Source organism: Schistocerca serialis, chromosome 3 (genome assembly GCF_023864345.2).
Source record: "Schistocerca serialis cubense isolate TAMUIC-IGC-003099 chromosome 3, iqSchSeri2.2, whole genome shotgun sequence".
NCBI lineage: Eukaryota > Metazoa > Arthropoda > Insecta > Orthoptera > Acrididae > Schistocerca > Schistocerca serialis.
The window spans coordinates 343261490-343279303 of record NC_064640.1 but is presented as its reverse complement, the minus strand read 5'-3'; the positions used below and the strand labels follow the sequence as shown (position 1 = coordinate 343279303).

General features: G+C 37.3%; 1 protein-coding gene across 1 annotated transcript in view; it reads left to right on the top strand.

The window, feature by feature from the left end:
• LOC126470152 (sorting nexin-7-like) overlaps window positions 1–17591 on the top strand; it is a 144413-nt gene extending 126822 nt beyond the window's left edge. The window contains exon 10 of the mRNA XM_050097770.1: window positions 13850–17591. Within this exon, the coding sequence (XP_049953727.1) occupies window positions 13850–13939 (90 nt within the window). The 3' untranslated portion in view covers window positions 13940–17591. The remainder of the gene's footprint in view (window positions 1–13849) is intronic.
• Window positions 17592–17814: the final 223 nt, after the last annotated feature.

Here is a 17814-nt window from a genome sequence, read left to right as displayed (position 1 = left end):
ATGCTACATACCTTACTTAGTGTTGCCCTCACTAGTCATATACAGAAAACAATGTATTACATGGTAAACTGATATCCTACTGGGAGCCTTGTCGTAATACAGTTTCTATGTTAGTGCTTTTACAGTTTCAGGAGATAGCATTTCAGCACTGAGAACCTGTTCCCAATGGACAAAGCTTTATTGTTGAGAATTCACATAACAGATGTCTTTTTATGTTGAATACACATGTGATAATACTTGGAGACATATCAAACACATTCATTGAATACATACCAGATGACATTGTACCATCTTCGTGTGGTCCTTTATCTCAAAATTATTTGAAACGCTGAGCTTGTGGGGTCCTGTAAGGTAAATTCAGATAAGAGAAAAGTACCCTGTAGGTTAAGTGTGGCTAATTTTGACATTGCATTCACAGCAAGGACACCATTTCAGTACACCTTGTTCCTGGTGATACAAATTTTCAGGCTTGCAGCTGCCATATGCCAGGTGGGAGGCATAATATACCTAGGTCTCTCACCTAATCTATATTAAAATGCAGTCTCTACAAATAATCAAAATTTTAAAATATGTTAAGCCCAATGTAGTAGGAGCAGACCCAGTTACTGTTGCCTAATTTTACAAGGTCTCTGTCTTATCCTGTCTTGATTATGGGTGTCAGTGCATGAAACAAATTTAATTATTGTTTGCCAGAGAAGTTGAATCTCTAATTGATTTACAGTACTTAGAGCTGACACAAGTGTTATGACAAAGTGCTGCATAGAATACCATGTCACTGATGAAAGAAATTTATCAATGCTCAAATTCTCTTAGTGCTCTACAAATATCAACACAGGTAGACCCAACAGAAAAAAATATTTAAAATAACCAAGACTTTTTGTGGTGTGCTACAGCAAAGTAAGAAATACCAGTTTCATTGTTTGGTTCAAGGGCACAAATGAATTCAGGGAATCAGTGTGCCATTATTCAACAGGCTACAGTCTCACTGTTCAAAATAATTTATTTGCAAGTATTAGTAAGAATTTCTTGATGTTAATTGCAGTTTGCTGCAACCAGCTGACTGGCTTTGGCATATGGAATGAAGTCACACCTTCTGACCTCTGTGGTCACTGGCTACTTTGTACTCTGGTCTTTATGTGATGATTGTGCCAGACAAATCTCCATACAACATATTCTAACAGATTGCATTTTATAAGCTGGTTTGAGGACTTGTTAATCTAATGGCAAGTTATCAACTATACAGAAAGGCAGGTTCGGTTTTATAAATTTTAGTTTTATGACTTTTCTGTAGATTTTCCTATGCATTTAGATCGGCGTTTTTCTTCTTGTACGTTAATCAGCTATACGCAGGGCTAGTATGTTATTTTAGTTGCCTTTAGTGGTTTCTTTTCTACTGTAAATTTTAAAAAAGTCTAATTTCCTTTTCCTTGTTGTTGCAAGTTGATTGGGTTGAAATGATAAATATGTACAGATGTGGCAAGCCTTAAAACCTTTTAAGACTGAATACTAAAAGGAAAATTTTGTTTCGATTTCAAGAAATAACACCAATAAACTGACAACTAGTTCAACTTAAACCAGCCAGCCAGCCAGCCTTAAAACTTTTTACAATTGAAACAATTTCTTATTAAGAGAAGTAACAACGCATTGAAATGAGGCTTTCGTTCCATGTTTTAAAACCAATAAAATATTATTCCAATTCTAAGAAATAGCAATAATAAATTTTAAAACTGGTTTAACTATTATATGCCACTGTCTGACTCAGCAAAACGGTCAGCCTTAACACCTTTTGCAATTAAAACAATTCCTGACCAATAAACACAACAACTCTTTCAAATAAGGCAACCATTGCACTTTTAAAACTGAATGTCAAAATGAAAATTTTCTTCTAGGTTTAAGAAATGTCAATAATAAAGTTGACTATTAGTTCCTATCCATTAGCTGGCTCAGTAAAACTGACAATCTTACAATCCTTACTTGTAAACTGAATAGCGCCACAGGAGTAAAAACAATAAGTGATTTAATCAGTTAGTATTTTTGTCAGTTAATAGATAACACTTCATGGCTCAGCTACTATGTCACACAATACAACCACCTTTTCAAAAACTGAGAAATTCATTAACACAGACAGTATAAAACTAGAACAATTATTAGACAAATTAGGCAACTCCTACAGCTATATCCATACTCTGCAAACCTCTGAAGTGCATGGGAGAGGGTACATCATATTGTATCAGTTATTAGAGTTTTTTCTCATTCCATTCATGTATTGAGCGTGAGAAGAAAGATTGTTTAAATGCCTTTGTGTATGCTGTAGATTAATCTAATCTTGTCCTCATGATCCTGATGTGAGTGATAAGTGGAGGGTTGTTGTACAAGGGTTGCCCAGAAAGTAATGCACCACATTTTTTCTCCACTGAAAACAATGCTACAAATGCGAAACAGTACGTATGTATTATTTGAAGTGTCCTGAGTGAGTGTGCCAAGTTTCCATCACTTCCGACAGATAGCGTAGCTGCAGGACAGTTTCAGAATGGCATCCGTAGGTGATGTACATTGCAAGTAACATGCCGTCATTGAATTTTTCACTGCAGAGAAAGAAACTGTGGGGAGTATTCACAAATGCTTGTACGAAGTCTATGGAGCATCTTCTGTTAACAGAAGTACAGTTATTCACTGGGCACAGAGGGTGAGGTCATCAAATGGCAGTTTGGTGGAGTTACACAATTTGCAGGGGTCGGGGAGACCATCCACGGCTATCGCACTTGACATGTTGCAGCGAGCTGATTTGTCATTCACAAGGACCAATTAAAGGATGCCATTATTGAAAGACATTTTGAGAACGATGAGGTGGTGATTCACGCAGTGAAGCACTGGCTCCACCACCAGGACAAGGATTGCTACCGACAGGGCATACACACCCATGTTTCCTGCTGGAGGAAGGCCATAGAATCGGATGGAGATTACTTGGAAAAATAGGGCGTGTAGACAAAACACCATTCTTTTTTTTGTGTGTGTGTGTGTGTGTGTGTGTGTGTGTGTGTGTGTGTGTGTGTGTAATTCTCATTACGTTCAATAAAGAATTGTTGAAAGAAAAAAATGCGGAGCATTACTTTCTGGGCAACCCTCATATAATTTACTCGAAGCCGGTCCTTGAAACTTCGTAAGTAGGCTTTCTTGGACTAGTTTCTGTATAGACATCAACATCTACATCTACATCGCTACTCTGCAAGTCACACTTAAGTGCCTGGCAGAGGGTTCATCGAACCACCTTCACTCTAATTCTCCATTATTCCACTCTCAAACAGTGTATGAAAGAAACACACACACATCTTTTGGTATGAGCTATGGTTTCCATTATTTTATTGTGATGATAATTTCTCTGTAGCTTGGTGCCAACAAAATATTTTTTAATTCAGAGGAGAAAGTTGGTGATTGAAATTCCATGAGATCATCACATCGCAGTGAGAAACGCCTTTGTTTTAATGATGTCCGCCACAAATTCTGTACCGTATCAGACATTCTCACCCCTATTTCTCAATAATACAAAATGTGCTGCCCTTCTTTGAACTTCCTCAATGTACTCTATTAATCGTATCTGATAATAATTCAACACCATGCAGCAGTACTCCAAAAGAGAACAGACAAACTTAGTGCAGGGAGTCTGTGTAGTAGCTCTGTTGCATCTTATAAGCATTTTGCCAATAAAACACAATCTTTGGTTCGTTTTCCCCACATTATTTTCTGTGTTTTCTTTCAGATTTAAGTTGTTTGTAATAATAATTCCTAAGTATTTAGTTGAATTTACAGTGTTTAAATTTGATTGATTTATTGTGTAACTGAAATTTAATGGATTCCTTTCAGCACTCGTATGAATGACCTTATGCTTTTCATTATTTAGGATCAATTGCCAATTTTCACACTATACCAATATCTTATCTAAATTATTTTTTGATTTGTTTTGATCTTCTGATGAGTCTACTAGACAATAAACGATAGCGTCATGTGCAAATAACCTAAGATGACTGCTCAAATTGTCTCCTAAATTGTTTATATAGATAAGGAACCGCAGAAGGCCTATAATACTACCTTGGGGAATGCCAGAAATCATGTTTTGCAATGACTTTCCATCAGTTACTACGAATTGTGATTCTGACAGGAAATCTTGAATCCTGTCACATAACTAAGGTGACATTCCATAAGCATGCAATTTGATTACAAGCTGCTTGTGAGGTACGGTGTCAAAAGCTGTCTGGAAATCGAGAAATACAGAATCAATTTGAAATCCCTTGCTGATAGCATTCAGCACTTCATGTTAGTAAAGAGCTAGTTGTGTTCCGGAAGAGTGATGCTCCCTAAATCCTTGTTAACAGTGTGTTTACGGACCATTCTCTTTCAGGTAATTTATGATGTTCGAATATGTTTCAGAATCCTGCTACATATTGACATCAATGACATGAGCCTGTAATGTAGTGGATTACTCCTGTTGCCTTTTTTGAATATTGGTGTGAGCCATGCAGTTTTTCAGTCTTTGGGTATGGATCTTTCATCCAGCAAGCACTTCTACATGATTTTTAAGTATGCAGGTATTGCATCAGCATACACTGAAAGGTACATAATTGGCATACAATCTGGACCAGAAGACTTGCTTTTACTAAGTGATTTAAGTTGCTTCACTACTCCGAGGATATCTACTTCTAAGTTGCTCATGTTGGTAGCTTTTCTTGATTCGAATTGTGGAATATTCACTTCGTCTTCTTTGGTGAAGGAATTTTGGAAGGCTGTATATAGTAACTCTGCTATAGCAGCACTGTCATTGATAGTACTTAGATTACTATCACGCAGAGAAGGCATTTATTATGTCCTGTCAGTCACATACTTTACACATGTCACATACTTTACATATGACCAGAATCTCTTTGGATTTTCTGCTTGGTTTCGGGACAAAGTTTCATTGTGGAAACTAGAATAGTCTTATTTTATTGAAGCCCATGTTAACTTTTGAGCTTATGTGAAAGATCACCACTCTTGGAGATTTTGTGTTCATTTAAATTTGTCTTGCTTTTTTTGTTGTTTCTGCAACAGCATTCTGACCTGTTTTTTGTACCATGGGGAATCAGCTCCACTTTTTGTTGATTTATTTGATATAAATCTCTCAATTGCTGGTGATGCTTTTCTGTGAATACAAGCCACATCTAGGCTACACTTACATTGTTAACTTGGAAGGAGAGGAGATTCTCTCTCAGGAAGGCATAAAGTGAATTTTTATATGATTTTTTGAATAGATACTTTTTTGTTTATTTTTATTGGATTTGGGAGTTATAGTATTCAGTCTCACTGTGGCAACCCTGTGTTCACTAATCTGTGTATCTGTTTTGATGCTCGTTATTAGCTCAGAATTGTTTGTTGCTAAGGAGGGTTTAGTGTATTTTCACAACCGTTTACTATCCGAGTGGGCTTGCGAACTAATTGTTCGAAATTGTTTTCAGAGAATGTGTTTAGCACAATTTCTGGTGATGTTTTATGGATACTTCAGGATTTAAACATTTGTTTTCCTCAACATATTGAGGGTGAATTGGAGACACCCCCAACTATAAGTGTATGAGTCAGGTACGTGTTTGAAATTAGACTCAAGTTTTATTTGAACCTTTCAACAATTGTATCATTTGAGTTTGGAAGTCGGTAAAAGGATCAAATTATTATTTTATTCCAGTTGCCAAGAATGATGTCTACCCATACTAACTCATAGGATCTATCTCCTTCAATTTTGCTACAAGGTAAACTATTTCTAACAGTAACAAACACACCACTTCAAACTGTATTTAGCCCATCCTTTCTGAACATTGTTTAGGTCCTTTGCAACGCCAACTTTAAGTGCCTGTAACACTTTGAGCACCAGTGCTTTCTATTAGCACCTGGAGCTCTGCTGCTTTCGCAGCACAGTTATGACAATTTACAACTGTTATACTGATGGTTCCTAAATCTAGGTTCTTCCTGTGTTATATGGTTGCAGAACTAAGCCTCTGATTGAGACTGTCCACTCACATCTGTGTCGGAGGTCTGCAATCAGTACTGCTGACTATGCTGCAAGTTGGGAGCTCTGTTTTCACCTCGAAAGCTCGACTGGCAGCCTTTGCCACTTCAGATTGCTGCTCCAAACCGAGAAAAAACTCTTCTGGTCCAAAGCAACACACACAACTGGTACCGACATAGGCCACCACCTGCAGTTGGCTGCACCCTGTGCTCTTCATGGCATCCAGAAGGACCTGTTCCACATTTGGAATGACTCAACCCAGTATGTACACGGAGTGTGCACTGGCTGTCTTCCCCTCCTTGGTAGCCATGTCCCAAAGAGGCCCCATAAAGCGCCCAACATTGGAGCTCCCAAGTACCAATAATCTCAGCCTCTGTTATTACCCAGATCTAGCAGGCTGAGAGGTTTCCTCTGAAACAGGACAAGTGACTGGATGTGGCTGAGGGTCATCGCCAAGCACAGATAGCACCTGGAAGCTGTTCATCAGACTAACTAGAGGCCTTATATTTGGCCCCTTGGGAAGTCTTTTTTGCCACACCCCGAGGCGGCCTCCCACTTGACCATGGGTGAGGGATCTACCTCAATTCAAGCAGTAACAGGGCTGGCCACTGGTGTGGACCGATCAGCTGGACGTCTGTTGGATCTCCATGGTCGGTCCGCAACAGTGATGCCCATCCATTCATGCCTCAAGCTGTGCAACTGAAGCCAACATAGCTTGGAGCTGACAGCAAAGTGTCACCAACTTAGCTCGCATCTGCACACAGCAATCACAGTCCCTATCCATACTAAAGAAGGTGTGGTACTACACTTCACAGACAAACGAATGACTGTCAACACCCACTGTAGAACTCTACAGTAAACACTGATGAAAATGCAAGAACTGTGTCTACTAAATTAAATTCACAGGTGGAGATTCAAAAACTAAACTACCAAAGCTCACAGATGAGACTAAATAATTTGCTGCTGATTCGGAACTTGTAAAATGTCACAAAATCAGTTAATTTCTGACCCAAAACAAAAATGCGAGAACTGTGTCTATTAAATACCAAGTTCACACACACAAATTCAAAAACTAAACTACCAAAGCACACAGATGAAACTATATAATTTGCGCCTCACTAAGAAATTGTAAAAGTCACAACATCGGTTACTTCCTTGTTGCTGCTGTTTCCTGGCTGGTGGCAGCTGCCTGACTGACTACTGTGAATGAGCAGTCTATCTTCAAGAGTCTGCCTGTTAAGTTTCTTCAGCATGTCTGTGACAATCTCCCGTGGTCAAACAAATCTGAGGCTATTCATGCTGCCCTTCTCTGTATATGTTCAATACCCCATGTTAGTCTTATTTGTTAAAAGTCCCACTCACTTGACCAATATTCCTCAGGAGGTCACATGAATGATTTGTAAGCAACCTCCTTTGTAGAGTGATTGCACTTTCTCAGTATTCTACCAGTACGCTGAAGTCTACCACTTGCTTTACCAGGTATTTTTAAGAGTTTGCAGATTCTACCTGTGAATCACTAATATTATAGTCATAAGATACTACATTTCTTCATATTGTGTAGAGCACAGTTGTACATTTCTGAACATTTAAAGCAAGTTGCCAATCTTTGCACTTTGAAATCTTATCAAGATCTGGCTGAATATTTATGCACCTTCTTTCAGACAGTATTTCACTATAGATGACTGCATAATCTGCAAAAAGTCTGAGGTTACTATTAATATTGTCTGCAAGATCATTAATATACAAAACGAACAGCAAGGGTCCCAATGCAACTCCCTGGGGAACACTTGAAGTTATTTCTACATCTGATGATGACTCTAATGCAAGATAATCTGCTGTGTCCTCACTACCAAAAAATCCTTAATCCAGTCACAAATTTTGCTTGATACCCCCATATGATCGTACTTCTGACAACAAGTGTAACCGTCCCACCGCAACTTCCCTTCTCTGTGGCCTAGTCTGGTAACTGGGCAAGCTTTCCACAACTGTTGATTACATGTCAGTTAAGCTGGTCACATTCCATGCCCAATCACTCAAACAGGACTGTAGACTGCTCCAAGGATTCTTGGAACGCATTCCGCATGGACATTAAAGTGGCATACAGAACCCTTCAAGAGCTGTTGACAGACACCGCATGATGTGATCAAATCTTCACTCTGCTGGGCACGTTACATATAAAACTTCCTGCTCCACAATCACTGCAAGAGGGCACCTGCCGTGGCTGACTGTCAAAAAACAACTCTCCACTGCCTTTTTCACCAGCCATACACATTCGGCGTGGCTGAGACAACACTCCACACTCAAGCTAGGTAAATGCATTCGAAAAGAAATTATAGTGTTAGAATTGTTACAAATGTAAAATTTGGGAATTCAGTCTTGGACTTCCTCCACTTTGACAAATGTGCCCCTTAGTGTCTACTCAGAGAGAGAGAGAGAGAGAGAGAGAGAGAGAGAGAGAGAGAGAGTGTGCCTGCTACGTAGCAGGACTACAGAACTGACTACATAACACCACCAGATAATTTAACAAAACTGTGCAGATAGCATATTCAAATGATATCCTATACCTGAACTTTATGGAGTACTATACAGAAAATTGTGAAACAAAATGAAGCAGTATGTACGCAACACCAATGTCAGGCTGGAGTACATGAACAGCTGATGGGTTATGTTTAAAACATCACATTCATGATAAATGTCAGTAAGGTATTTTTAAAATGGAGTAATATAGCAACTGCATTAATCATAGTGATTAACACCATCAAATATGCTATGGGGAGACAGGAGGCAACCATTTTAACACTACTTACAAGGTCTGTTCAAAAAATTCCGGAACATTCATAATTTTGTGCCAGTGGTGTGTTGGAGTGAAAAGTGGTTGGCATCTCTGCACATACCTGTGTTTAATGTGTAACTGCCATAAGTTTCATTGATGTATGTCTGTCAGTTATTGTTCAGTTCTGTACTAAGTAGAACATTGTGTCGCACGGTTTGTGGATTTCGAAATGGCAGAGTTAGAGCAGCAAGGCGTCTGCATTAAATTTTGTATGAAACTTATGAAAACCTTCACAGAGACACACAAAGTGATGCAAGAAGCCTACAGTGATGAGTGCTTAAGCCATAATCTGTGTTATGAATGGTTCACATGGTTCCAAAATGGTAAAGATGGCCAGATGGGAGATTAAAGATGATCCTCGTTTAGAATGTTCTTTTGATGTATACCTACAATGCTCATGTCAAGAACGTCAATGAAATTGTGCATGCCAATGGAAGATTGACCATCAGAGAGATTGCAAAAGAATGTAACATTCCAGTGGGATCATGTCATGAAATCCTGACACAGCATCTTGGAAAGCATTGTGTTGCTACAAAGTTCATCCCACAACTCATGAGCCAAGACCAGAAAAATCTGCACCTTACAATCTGTGAACAGCTTTTATATCATGCAAATGAGAATGAGATGCTCCTTAACAGAATTGTAACTGGTGATGAGACGTGGGTCTATTGTTTGATGTTGAGACCAAGGTTCAATCTTCACAAGGGATCATGAAAGGTTTTCCAAGGCAAAGAAAAGCTCGTCAGGTCAGGTCAGGTCAGGTTAGATGTCAAAACCATACTGATAGTTCTCTTTGACTTTGGAGTATAAGTTCATCGTGCATTTGTGCCGCAGGGACAAACTGTTAATCAATGGTGTTGTGACACCTGTGAGAAAATGTGAGAAGGAAATGGCTTGAAATGTGGTGAGACAGTTCATGGCTCTTGCATTCAACCCTGTTGGCATATGACTATTGCACAAAAACGAAATCACTGTACAGCCTCATCATCTGTACTCTCCAGACCTGGCCTCTGCAGACTTTTTTCTATTTCCAAAGTTGAAAACCCAGGTGAAAGGATGAAGATTTGCAGTGATAGACGAGGTAAAAGAAAATTCGCAGGCGGTACTTGATGCAATCCAGCAAGAGGCGTACTAAGACTGCTTCTGGAAGTGGAAACGGATTTGGGAGCAGTGTATCAATTATGGAGGAGAGTATGTTGGAGGTGACCATGCACAATAAGTAAAAGGTAAGTATAGAAAAATTTTGTGGACTAAGTTCCAGAATTTTTTGAACAGACCCCATATTTAAGTACGACATTCGACACTTAAAATTGTTATTAGGAAGGCAAAAAAAATGTGACATGCCAATAGAGTAGCTAATTCTCAGGATAAAGTTAAAACCTTATGATCAGTCATCAAAGAAGTGTCTGGCCAACAGCGCAACGTCAAGGATATAATCTATGTGTAATGCAAATCTTTTGTTTCTGAAAAGTCAGGTATATGTACAGCATTTAACAATCACTTTCAGAATATAGCAGACTTATTAAATAAAACCTTAGTTGCTATAGGGAATCCTTTCTCTGTTAGAAAATGGCTTTCCAAGACAGACTGAAATATACCTCAGTGATAGTAATAAGAGGGAACTGGTGTCATATTGATGAAGACTAGGGACGCTTATGGTAAAGATGATGGCTCTAGCAGTCTACTAGATAACTGTGCTGCTTATGTTAGCCCAGTAATTAGCCTTATTTGTGATTTCTCCCCCCCCCCCCCCCCCCTGTAGGAATGGTCAGTTTCATGAATAATTAAAGTGCTCAGGAGTGAAACCACTTTATGAAAGAGGAGATAGGGATGAGATAGACAATTTTAGGCCTATTTCTGTGCCATCTGCATTTGCAAAAGTTATTGCAAAGGATGTATATATAAGGGCAACATGATCGTTCCAGTTCATGTAACTAGCTACCAAACATACAATTTGGTTTTTGAAGTGTTTTGACAACCAGAAATGCTGTATTCCCTTTTCTCTGTGAGGCAGTTGACAGATTAAACAAAAAGTTACAAACATTAAGTGTGTTGTTTGATTTAACTAAGGTGTTTGTTTGTGTTGATCTTGAAATATTTCTGCAGTTGGTTTCTCTCATACTTTTAAAAACAGATAGAAAAGATCATTCTCCACAGTAATGAAGATGGCTATGCCATCGAGCCTGATTGGGGCGCAATTAAATGAAAGGGGGTGGGGGGGAGTGTGGTCCCCAGGGATCAGTGCTGGAACCACAAATGTCTTATATTATATAAGTGGTGATTCTAAAATATCTCTTATTTGTTCGTGACACTAGCGTAGTAGTGAGGGATGTTGACTGCAACATAGGGGTAAAGTAGCAAATACTGTAATTCAAGACATAAGTTCATGCCTTCTGGAAAATAAATTTATGCTAAAACATAGTAAGACTCGGGTTTTTAAGTGTCCAACACACGTTTCAACTCAACTTATCTTTTGATTACACAGGATGGACATATGATTAGTTAGTATGAACTGTCAAAATTCCTAGGTCTTCAGATAGATGGTAAGCTGTCATGGGAAGCTCATGTTCAGGCTCCCATTCAAAAAATTGAATGCTGCTATATTTACCATTAGAACAGTATCTACAGTAACTATAGGCCAACGTGTAAATTAGACAGCTTTGCTTATTTTCATTCACTTACTACACACAGCATTGTATTTTGGGGTAACTCTTCTCATATACAAAGGGAATTTCAGTTCAGAAATGGGCAGTTCGAGTAATAAGTGTTATAAGTTTATAAATCTCTTGTTGACCTGTGTTCAGGAGTCTGGGAATTCTGACTTGACCTCTCAATATATATTTTGTTAGTTAAAAAATGAGCTTATTACCAAGAACTAGCAGCTTTCACTCACCTTGTCAGTTAATACTAAGCAAAAATCCAATGTGCATTTGCATCACACCACCTTGACTCACATGCAGAGGTGTGCAGTATTCTGCTGCCTCCATTTTCAGTAACTACCACAAGAATTTAAAAAAACCTTGGCAATAATCTACCCACTTTTAAGTCTAAATTGAAGACTTTCCATATGGCTCACTCCTGTTTTGTCAGATAGTTCTTTGAAGAAAAAAAAATAAAAAAGAAACCATTTCTGGTGTTACATTGTTGATTTGAGTGCGTACTCACCAGCTTGTCATCACCATAGAATTTGTGTAAATTTTATATAATCATTTATTAGCTTTATGGTGTTAATTGTGCCACAATTTACTGCTATGGAACTAGATGTGTAAAATAAATAAATAGGGTATCTAATCTGGGAACCACAAACTGTAACAGCTGGGAGAAAGTCTCTCTTCTCTTCATGAAATAAAAAATTCAAATAAATATTTCCACCTAAAATAAAAGAAAAACTTCTTGTACTCCTGCTGTATTTTAAGTGCTGTGATGTAGTTCAACGCAGCACAAATAGTGAAGACTTGAACAACTTGAACTAGCCATGAGTGATTGCATATGAAGATGTATAACATTGAGTTCTTTCCTTTCTGTACTCATCCAGGTTGCATGTGACCAGAGGGACAATGTATTTTTTTTTTTACATGCCCTACTTTCTTAATTGGTTTCTTTGTCTTTGGTGCCCTTAATACTTCTCCTTGTACATCCAATAGTTATCATTATTCCATAACATACATACAGGATCTTGCACATCGAGCATTTTGGGTGCACCTATGCCACTAAATCTTTCTCCATTTTCATTGTTTCAGCAATATAACTCTGAAACAAAACTATCCACTAATCTGCATCGGATGCAAACCCATGGTGCAAAAAACTTTTATCTATTGGCAATTCCCAGAGCAGTCAACTACTTATTCAGAGTTAACTCCTTCTTAATACATTACCATGCATTTCTGTTAGTATACATCTTAGTATCTCTCTATGCTATGAGAAAATTACTTAAAATGCTGTTTTCCCCCCTTAGATCTTGATTACTTTTGCATGAGTGTCTTGCATGAGTGTCATTAACGTTTGATCCTTCTTTGCTTATTTTACTTATTTTGTTCTGTGTACTGTTGTAAAAATACACTAAGAGCACACACAAATTTCATTGAGAAATCTATCGTATGTAAAAGACAAAAGTGACTCCAAATGAGGTAAATTAAGGTAAAAACTAAAATGTGATTTAAAAAATGATTATATGGAAAATAAGGAATAATTCTGTGCCATATTAGTCAGAATTTGTGTGTGTGTGTGTGTGTGTGTGTGTGTGTGTGTGTGTGTGTGTGTGTGTGTGTGTGAGAGAGAGAGAGAGAGAGAGAGAGAGAGAGAGAGAGGGGGGGGGGGAGGAGGAGGAGGAGGAGGAGGAGGAGGAGGATGAGTAGGAGGAGCATAAGATTAGCCTCTCTTGTAGCAGAGAGAAAGTGGGTAATGTGATACTTTCTTCAAACATCCTCCATTCAAAGCTTTGCAAAGGGTAACATGCCTATCATTTCCCTCAGCCTCCTCACCTTTTTCCTCCCTTTTTGTCATCAGTCTCTGTGAATATACTTCCAGTTAAGAAAGATTTGTGGAAATGCTGCCAGCATTTGTAGTATAAAATGGATTTGAGCAATTTTCATGTTGTTGCTGACTTCCCAGAATATCAAGAAAGAAAAGAGGACAGATGCAGGAAGCATATTATTCTTCCACTAATACTATCTTCAACCACTGACAAAATGGAGGACAAAGTGATCCCAGTCATAAAGTTTTATCATACATCTAGTCATAGCTTCCTGCTTAGTGACCATTAATTTCAAGCAAAGACTTCAGTCCTGTCATATTATTCTTACTGGTGTCTTAAAATATTATTCCTGTCATTACTCTTACTGAAGGAATTAAGTAACTTATATTTTTAGAAGTTTAGGCAATATTTTTATAGGACTGCAGTATGAGGTCAGTTATTTAAGAAGTAATTTTATATTGCTGTTTAATACTGTCATGCAGTTTTTTAAAGCCTTTTCTCTTCATTGCAGTGCCTTGGTGCATGGGAGGAGGTCCTTCCAGAAATTAGGGGTTGCAGTGAAACCTCACAACATAGCAAACCTCTTCAGGTGTCTAGCTAGTTTAGTCCATAGCCATTACGCTATTTTAAAAACACACACACACACACACACACACACACACACACACACACACACACACAGAGAGAGAGAGAGAGAGAGAGAGAGAGAGAGAGAGAGAGAGAGAGAGAGCAAGTGATATTGTGTTGTGGAAAGCTTTAGTCTTTTTCATTGTAGAATAGTGATGGAGTGCAATAATTATTTCTATTTTATTTCTGAGTCTGTAAAACTGAATCTTGTTTATCATCTGCATATGGTTGTGATATGGTCATTATAAGTGAGTTACATTTAATTGAATTGTTACTAGACTAATAGACTTTGTAGCTAAATTATTGATTTGTTTCTTTTTTTTTAGTTTAAAGTATATGAATGGTGATTGTGAGATGATGATGAAATTTTATTGTGAATTATTCTACAATTGTCATTTGTTGTTTTTTTGGTTGCTTAATTTGTCATAATTATGTTACATGGCTTAATGGCTGGGTATTTAGAAAAATAGTGAAGCACCATTTGGATAGGACAGTGATTTCCTGAATTAAAATGGACAAATGGTTGCATCTTGGAATTATTTTCATTCTACACCTGTCTGTGAAATTGTAAATGGGATTCCCTTTTAAAGTTTTCAAATGTTTTATCACCTTTTGTTAACTTGATAGTGTAACACAGTGCTGCTTTTGAATAAGTCTTGTAGGTTTTAATGAGTGTGGTGGTTAATATGGCATCATTAACCATACATGCTGCCTATGTTCTAGAATGTATTTACTTTTTCTGTGTAAACCTTTGAGTACATGACTTGGTCATCATTAAGAAAGTTTGTCAGTAGTATGTTATGAGTGATTTTCCTTCAAGTGATTTTTTATTTTTTCAAACCTTTTGTTGGTAGTTTCCCCATTATTTGGATGGTTGCCGAAGTTCTAAAACACACACACACACACACACACACACACACACACACACACACACACACAAATTCAGTAAACCGTATTTTCATACTGTTCAGTGTGCAGAATTTATACCATGAAACTTGAGTTGTTCACTGCCTAGGGTTTATTCTTCAGCACTTTGGTACCAGTGTTTCAGTGGTTTTTATCTTTAAAAGGCTGGCATCACGTAGCCATGAAAACGTACCATTCTGTGTACTTACTTACTGATAATCAGTTTCAACCAATAGACCATCTTAGTCACATCTGTCACTCGATGATCGTTTGACTGAAATTAGTTGTCCATAAATACACACACCTTACAACAGCATTTGGTGGTTTTGTGATGCCATTATCTAAATACGTTGTTGCTGTGCAGTACTGTTTACATAAAATGTTTTGGTTATTTTATCATTCTATGATATTATATTGTCTACATTTTATACGTAGTCCAAATACCCACCCTGCTTTAGCTTCAGAGCGCAAATCATTTTAGATTGTTGTACAACTAGCTACAAGGATTTGTTAATGTCTTTGTGTGTTGTCATGTTAAAGTGGTAGCTTAGTTCATTTCATTGTCATTGTCATGTTCATTAAGGTTTTCATAAGTTGTGGTCAGATAGTTATTTCCAAATTTGAAAATTTGCATGATACGTGTGGAGAATGAGAAAGTGAGCATATAATTATTATTCATATAGAGTTAAGATTTAAGAAAAAAAATATTCCTTGACTCAGGTAATAAGTTAAACAAAAATGTTGTTTGCTATGTCTTTTTTCTCAAACATATAGTACCCAGTAAAGTAGAATATGCTTATACTAATTAAGGCCAAAGCATCTTAAAAATGTAATTTTGTCTGTATTGTTCCTGTAAAGTAATGATTGCATCACTGTGCAGTGCTGCCATTGTGGAAAGTGCAATTACTAGTTCCAGTCTTATTTAGCGTTTGGTCTGGTACCAGGCAATTAAGGCATCTAATAGAACAAGTATTCATATAGCTTATTTTCCGGTCTGTAGAGATTGTTATTACAGTAAGAACAAGGCAAATTTAATAAATATTCAGATGTGTAAAGAACATGTACAGCCCTTATTTCAGCAGTCTCAATATGGTTCTAAGTATTCAGAAGGTCTGTACATACTATTAAATGCTTAGCATTCCTATCTGACAATCATTATAATTAGCACAATGAAGTATAGTTTATTAGATTCGAGACAAAATAAGCCAACCCTACATGTAGTGTGGATGAAGATGGATCTACTGAAATACTCAAAAGTACAAAATGTGAATTAATGAAGCATGGTACGTACAGCATTCAACATAGTTTGAAGTTTCATAATTCATTTACATTTACATTTGTGTGTGTGTGTGTGTGTGTGTGTGTGTGTGTGTGTGTGTGTGTGTGTGTGTGTGAGAGAGAGAGAGAGAGAGAGAGAGAGAGAGAGAGATTACAAATCGTCATATAAATACTACGTGGATTCATAATGGAATATTGATGAGAATATTGCTGACCCCCATTATAGTACAATTTTGCTATAGTAATGACACTTGCTGCACATTTTCTCTGGTTGGTGTTGCCTCATTCAGATTTTAATTCACCTTTTCACTTTAACTCACTGTTAAACAGCAAATTACTATTATGCTGTTTTAGATGACCATGAAGTCAGAGGCAAAGATCATAAATGTAGTTATTGTTATGGAAGACCATGTGAATACTATATGATGTGTGTTGATTGTGCAGTATTGTCCACATGATCTATTCCAGTGTCATTGGAAGAACGTGCTTTACTATGTCATATCTGTAGTTTTTTGTATCAGACTCCCCGTAATTTTCTTTGAACTGTAAATTAAAGTAATTTTATCTACATTGTGTTACTATAAGTCAAAAGTCAAGTACTCTTCTGGAAGTTCGTGTGATAGGTAAAAGCACATGGGAGAGTAAACAATAAATTTAAAAAATTCACAAGCTCTAACTTTTAATGGTATTTTCCAGCATATTTTCTAGCATTATAAAAGTTGAAGTATAGTAATATACAGTATTACTCTGTTCTAAATGATATTAACGTTTTGACACACACACACACACACACACACACACACACACACACACACACACACACACACAGTCAGTGATCCCCTTAAATATTTTACTTAAAATATAGGCAAGACTAATTGGTCTATAGGTTTTGCTGTCATCCATTGTTCCCTTTTTCTTGTTCCCAGTATTACCACCACTCCATTCCAGAAATCCGGGAGCAGACTATTATTTATACAATGGTATGATAGGTATCTTATGTAAAGCACAGTGCTCTAACCATGTTCTCTCTCTCTCTCTCTCTCTCTCTCTCTCTCTCTCTCTCTCTTTCTTGATGAGTTAGATTCAGGTTTATGATTCTGTCTCCACAAAATGTTACTAATTTGAAAATATGTGTGGCAAAGGGAAGAGAGTAATTTATTTTCATAATAACTGTTACACAGGTCACCTACCAGACTAAAGGTATCTATTTTGTTTTGGAAGTTGGCTGATGTGGTTACTGTTGGGTTTGTTGTGCTACCTCATGAATAACCCTGCATAAAGATGCTATAACACTGTTAATGGAAACATAAAAGATGAAATTTGTTGCATCATGAGATTTTGGAAATTGTGGAGTTGTTATTGTGGATTAAAGACAAAGTAGGAGAAATGAAGACAAAAGAGAGAAAAGCTGTCTAGGGCAAAAAGAAAGTAATTTTGATGCAGACTGGGAGAGGAGGGGGTGGGAGTGAGAGGTGGGGGAGAAGGGGCAGGAGTTAGCATGAAAATGGTAGGTGTAAAATCAAATTTTAATACTTGAGAAATAATAGGTTTCAGGTGTTAAACAAATGTTTAAAAGGTAAACAAATTAATGGAAAACGGCGTAAAAAAATAATGAAATTATAATATTAATGTGTTTGATTTTACAATCAATTTACATTGAAGATG